This window comes from Myotis lucifugus, unplaced genomic scaffold, assembly GCF_000147115.1.
Source record: "Myotis lucifugus unplaced genomic scaffold, Myoluc2.0 scaffold_203, whole genome shotgun sequence".
Classification (NCBI taxonomy): domain Eukaryota; kingdom Metazoa; phylum Chordata; class Mammalia; order Chiroptera; family Vespertilionidae; genus Myotis; species Myotis lucifugus.
In genome coordinates, this window is record NW_005871251.1 from 983107 (window position 1) to 989533 (window position 6427).

Genomic DNA, 6427 nt, shown 5'->3' on the forward strand with positions numbered 1-6427 from the left:
TCTGTGTTGAGTATTTAATTTAATTTAATGTTGTTGTTAATCCTCACCCAAGGCTAGTTTTCCCATGGATTTTTAGATAGAGAGTGGAAGGGGAGGGAGAAGGCAAGAAAAGAGAGAGAGAGAGGAGAGAGAGAGAGAGAGAGAGAGAGAGAGAGAGAGAGAGAGAGAGAAGCATCAGTGTAAGAGAATCGATTGGTTGCCTCCTGCACCCACGGGACTGAGCTGGGGATCCAACCTGCAACCCAGGTACTCGGCCTTGACTGGGAGTTGAACCAGTGACCTTTCAGTGCACGGGCCGGCGCTCCAACCACTGAGCCAGGGCATGAATATTTAATTTTATTTTCTTGTTTGTGACTTCTGGGGCCTGGTTGCCTCTCTTGCCTTTAACTTTTGTTAAGTGATTATATACATTTCAGGTGTACAGCATTGGAATTCGACAACTGTATACACCACAAAGTCATCACCCCCCAGTCTAGCTATTGTCCAGCACCACACCATCGTCCCCTTCCCCCTCTCCCTTCCCCCCGCCCATGTCTCTATCTTTTTAATGGCGCTATATCAGCTGAGTACCAGGTATAAAATTGAGAAATTCACAGAAAACCCAAAGAAAGAATAAAGATATAACAGCACAGGAACGTAATAATAATAACAATACAAACAGCTATAACAAACGATAGACGAGTCGTCGGGATCTGGAGACAAGGATCTGCCACGCTGCGGGAGGTCCGGGCTAGGCCTCCCTCCATCTCCACGAAGGGCCCTGGCCCACAGCGCACGGCGCCTGGCAGTGATGCAGCAGGAGAAGGCATGCGGGCCCCGGAGGGGGGCTGTCACTCCACAGGGCCCGGGCTGACGGGGACAGCGTGTCCAATCCATTCTGTTTACCAGCTAAGAGTGGGTGGGTGGTGGTTTGTTTGTATATGATTCGTGGGCAAAAGCTGTGCTAGCATACTTTTCCCAGGGCCGCTCCGTGGAGCTGTGGGATTTAAGAAGCAAAACAAGGCCATTGAATATTGAGTCTCATCCAGGGCACCCGCCCTCAGTCCATGCTTCTTGCCCGAGGCAGGGCTGTGCACAGGGGCTCTCTCTCCTAACTGCATCCTCAGGGCTGGCTGGGGTGCTCCACGGTCTCCCCTCCCAGCTCCAAGCCCTGCTGCCCGCCCGAGGGACCGGTGCCGGGAGCCAGGGCTGGCAGAGCCCCCTTGACACGGTCTGTCTGAGAGGCCAGCAGGCTGGGCAGGGCCGCGCAGAGGCCCAAAGAGCTTGCCGAGCACTGCCCTGACTCAAAGTCCTATTTCAGCTCTGAGCTCGTCAGTGTGGGTTCCTTCCCGGGTGAGTGATGGGCATGAGCAGGCCCAGCTTTCTCTCACAGGCACAGCGCGGCCTCAGCCCGGAGGGAAGCTGGTCCACCCCGAGAGGGAGGGGGCTGGACCCTGAAATTCTCCCTTCAAAATCCCAAATGTCATTCTCCCTCCGCCACACACCTTGAAAAACCCAAGTGTCTCTCTTTTTCCCTCCTGCCCTCTCTCCTTCCCCTGCCCCTCTCTCTTCCCCCCCCCTCATGACTGAACCAGCTTGGCATACTTAACAGCCCCCTCTTTGCCACTGACTTTCCCGTAAGAACCATATTTCAAACAAACAAACAAACATCTGAGCTCCCTGGCAGTGTCAGCATCTGGTGAAGCTGCCCCCTGAGCCTGCCTTCTCACCACAGCCTGCAGCCCCACCCTCCTCGCCTGGCCCCTGACCCCCCACCGAGCAGCTGGCAGGGCTGGGAGTGAGCTGGGGCCCCCCTCAGCCTGCAGTTTTCTGCTTTATCTCAGAATCTCCTTTATCCCTGGACTTTTCCCTCCTGTCTCCTATTCCACACCCTGCCCTTGGCAAACCTTTTCATTCTTCCCCCTTCGTCTCCCAAAGGAAGGAAACAATAATAAATAAATAAATAAAAGCCCCAGACAAATATAGAGGAAGTATTTGGGCGTGAGACCGTGTTTATTGAGGTGTATGGGCTATAAGAGAAATTGCTCCTCACTCCTCTGCGTATCTTACCAACTTGGAAGGCAGATAAACTGAAGGCAGATATCTGGGTCCATGAACTCTAAGATTCCGAATATTTGATTTTTCTTTTAAAAAGTAGCTTAAAAGCCCTAGCTGGTTTGGCTCAGTGGATAGAGCACCGGCCCTCGGACTGAAGGGTCTCAGGTTCGATTCCAGTCGAGGGCACGTACCTCTGTTGCAAGCTTGATCCCGGCCCTGGTTGGGGTGTGGACGGGAGGCAACCAATTGATGTGTCTCTCTCACATTGATGTTTCTCTCTCTCTCTCTCTTTCTCCCCCTTCCTTCCACTCTCTCAAAAAGTCAATGGAAAAATATTTGCGGGTCAGGATTAACAACAACATTCCACCTCTTCTGGCCCCATTCCACTCCCATTAAACTCTTCTCTCCTTAAGATCCTGCTCTTATGAATCTGTCCATACCACACTGCTGTGTGTCTTTTCTGAAGCTATTCATTTTCCTGACTGATCTCGCCCCTTTGTGGTTTTTTAAAAATATATTTTTACTGATTTCAGCGAGGAAGGGAGAGGGAGAGAGAGATAGAAACATCAATGATGAGAGAGAATCATTGATTGGCTACCTCCTGCACGCCCCCTACTGGAGATTAAGCCCAAAACTCGGGCATGTGCCCTTGACTGGAATTGAACCTGGGACCCCTCAGTCCGCAGGCTGATGCTCTATCCACTGAGCCAAACCAGCTAGGGCTGATCTCGCCCCTTTGGATTAATGAATCCCATAGGTTCAAGGCCACAGCCTGCTTCCCCGTAAGGTGCTAACTTTGTTTTATCGAGCTTCTAGGGAGCTTCCTGGCATATGCAGATCAGATAAACACGTTGACTCTCTTTTTCACATTGAGATTTAAAAACACGCCTCTCCCCCCTGCTCTGGGCTTTCCAGGGCAAAGAGTCCTAGTGTTTTTCTTGGTCTTCATGCTACAAACTCCCCACCTCTGACCATGTTGGGAGCTACAAACCCTCCTGGGCCTAGTTACACCATCAGAACTGCATCTGTTTCGCGGAGGAAAACGTTCCTGCCGCCAACCCTGCAACATTCCACTCACCACCTTCAGACCGGACACCGGGCGTACTTTCGGCGATGCAGCTCATCCACTCTCTCCAGGTACCAGGTGCCTGGGAAAAGGCTGGTGGTGTCAGCAGGGGGTGAGAAATTCACTGGGGGATAAGGAGAGGAGGCAAGACTCAAGACGAGCTCTATGCGATTGGGGAAGAGAAAATAGTAACAGGGACGCCTACAGCTCCGTGGGACGCTCTTCTGGCTGCATAGTAAAACAAAGACTTATTTGATATTTATTTTATATATTTAAATGCCATTTAACAAAGAAAAATCAACCAAAAAATGAGTTCGCGTGTCACCTCCAACACGCGTGTCATAGGTTCGCCATCACTGGTCTAGTCCATAGGCTGGGCTATTAGGCATTTTATTACAGGAGTTTGACATTCTCCTTCAGTAAACATGGCCTTCCTCCACTGACACAGTCACCATGTGCTTTTTGGGTCAATGGGACTGAGCTTGAGGTGTACCTCAGAGCTTCCCGTTTCCTATCAGACACTTCCTTCTGCGCCCTAAGCCCTCTGGCCCTGGTTTATTATAGTATTTCAGTGTTTTGTCCATGGATGTTCATCTCAGAGGTCCTATTTTTATTTTTACTGTTTTGTTTTTTTTCTTTGCTCTATCATGTCCCCTGTTCCAGATAAGATTGATGGCTGCTCCACCTAGGTTTTCTGGAACATTCCAAATTCCATAGGTTCTATCCCCTTTTCAGACCACGGTAAAAACCATGTATCTCAAGATTTGCTTCAGAAAATACAGTTTTCCGAAGCTCTTCATCTTCCTGCCCTTTCCTTACCCTTGTGGAAGAATTGTTCTCTTTGGTCCATTATTTCTGTGAACTCCTCAGGAGACATGCGCTTCCGGGAGTCCAGGCGTTTTGGCAGGTTGGACAGACTAGAAACCAGGTTTGCCAGGGGGGAGCCTGGGAAGCAAAAGCAAGATGGATAAACCGGCTTCATTGTCATTGTCACTGCTACCAGCCACCAGCCCAGTAGAGAGCAAGGGTGTGTGGGAGCTCCAACCTGGGGGGACAGTGCCCTGTGTGTGGCTTGGAAGCCAGGAAATGATGAAGGCCAGCAAACACGATGCTGGCAAAACACAGGGGCAGACACACTCATCTAGTCAAGGTACATCTCACGCCGCGTTTAGATGCGCGACTTTCACTGCATTCGTCAGAAAGCAATCATCAGCTGCTTACTGGGTACCTCAAATCCGCCCACGTCTCTTGAACCAGCTGCAACCAAGCCACCCTTACTCTCACCTGCACTATTTGCTGGACCAGCTTGACTGGGTTCCCCAAATCTACCTTGGTGCCAGGGCAGCGCTTCAAATACGCAAATCAGACAAACCTGCCCCATGGCTTCAATCCCTTTAGGGGTTTCCCTTGTTCTTAATCACATTATTCGGTGAGGGCGGGAGCCTCCCTGGCGGTGAGGCAGAACATTGTTTCTTCGGGTAAGAAGCACCTGGTAGAAAGACGGACTCACCCGGAGAAGCATCCTGGGACGCGCGAAATGAGAAGAAACTTGCTGCCAGGCCTGAGCCGTAGGAGAAGGCGCCGATCCTGGAGCCGGCCAGCTCTTGGGCAGAGTGACTGCAGGGGAGGAAATCAAAACCCAGAAAGCGCACCGGCATTGTATCCTGTGCTCCTCACACACAACCACCCTATCGACTCAATCTAGTTCACCTCTTGCCACTGGAAATGGGCTCCCAGCACTCACACAAAGAGGGGCTTTGGACTCTGGGGATAGGCCCGGAAGGAGAAAATATGCCGAGAAGGAAGCAGCTAAAATCCAAGGTGCAGAAGGCACAGGGAGCGAAAAGGAATTTCGGGGTGTAAAGGAGCTTCTCCCCACCCCTGAAGACAAGGTGAGTTCGGTGAACTCTGAAGGCATCTCCGAATGGAGACCAGACCACTGGACTCACCTGCAGGCTTCTACACTGACTGGTAGTGCTCTCGTCCCCCCATTAGCAATAATTTCACCAAGTTTGTTTATTTATTTATTTTAAAATATGTTTTTCTTGGTTTTTAGGGAGAGAGGAAGGGAGAGGGATAGAGAGATGAACATCGATGAGAGAGAAACATCATCGATCAGCTGCTTCCTGCATGCCCCCTGCTAGGGATCGAACCAAGTGATCTCTTGGTTCATGGGTTGATACTCAACCACTGAGCCACACCACCTGGGCAATTTCGCCAAGTTTATATATATGCATCTCCTAGATTATATGCATGTACTATAGATAGTACATGTATTTCCTTCTAAACCTCACAACATAGAATGTCAATAGAAATAACAACATTTGAGCATCTGCTGAGTGTTATTACAGTTCTAATTGCTTTAGGCATTTAACACTCATCAAAACCCAACAAGGTACATAACGTTGTTGCACATATTTTATAGATGGGGAAAGGGAGGCTCATAGAGGTTAAGTCTTTTCTCAAGGTCAAAGTTAAAAAGTGGTAAAGTTGTGGACTCTAAAACTAGACTCTCTTAACCAGGAATCTTTACTAAGTATAGAGATTTTAAGTGGATGAGATAAAAATATGCATAAAAGTTCCTCTGTTTTCTTGCTGCATAGAGTAGCTCTTGCACATCCCCTGACATAATACATGAACTTCACTTTGGAGATGACTGTTTAATACTGATTGTAAACCTCCTATACACACCATTAGAATAAGGTTCTTTCACCTCCCTCCATCCCTTCCTCCCTCCCTGCCTTCCTCTCTTCCTTCCTTCTTAAAAAAAAATTCTGAACCACAAGAGGACCCAGGCTTGGTTGACCCCTGAGGCCATGGGTGGGTTGGGAGGTGGGCCGGACGCCATACTCACTGGGACAGAAGTGAGGCCAGGCACCCATACAGGGAGGAGGTGTACGTGTTCCCATTGTGCGTGGAGAGGTAAAGAGAGGCCTTGGTTTTCTTGTTGAACATGTCCAGAGAGGCCTTCAGGAGAGCTTTGTCCATGTCCTTGTTGGTGTAGGTGTCTTCCAGCTTTAGCCCCCTGTGAGGCAGCCAGAGGAACAGGCCAGGTGAGAGCCCCAGGAGGGGAGGGAGGCAGCTCTGGAGGGGAAGTAATGCTCTGGAGCAGCGGTCACCAACCTTTCGGACCTCATGGACCACCAGTGGTCCATGGACCATCGGTTGGTGACTGCTGCTCTGGAGGGAAGACTCCGGGGCACATGTTTTTTGGTTTTGTTTGTTTTTTCAAATAATTCTTTATTGTTGAAAGTGTTACATATGTCCCCTTTCCCCCATGATCCCGCCTCCAACCCACCCCCTCCTTCCCCTCCCTGCCCCAGG

At 50.0% G+C, this 6427-nt stretch overlaps 1 protein-coding gene across 1 annotated transcript in view; it reads right to left on the reverse strand.

The window, feature by feature from the left end:
* Nucleotides 1–322: 322 nt before the first annotated feature.
* Nucleotides 323–6427, reverse strand: part of HMGCS2 (3-hydroxy-3-methylglutaryl-CoA synthase 2) — a 15574-nt gene continuing 9469 nt past the window's right edge. Inside the window, exons 5-9 of the mRNA XM_023761239.1 lie at nucleotides 5958–6128; nucleotides 4614–4720; nucleotides 3923–4048; nucleotides 3116–3227; nucleotides 323–976 (exon numbers count right to left, since the gene is read on the reverse strand). Of these exons, the coding sequence (XP_023617007.1) occupies nucleotides 3121–3227; nucleotides 3923–4048; nucleotides 4614–4720; nucleotides 5958–6128 (511 nt within the window). The 3' untranslated portion in view covers nucleotides 323–976; nucleotides 3116–3120. The remainder of the gene's footprint in view (nucleotides 977–3115; nucleotides 3228–3922; nucleotides 4049–4613; nucleotides 4721–5957; nucleotides 6129–6427) is intronic.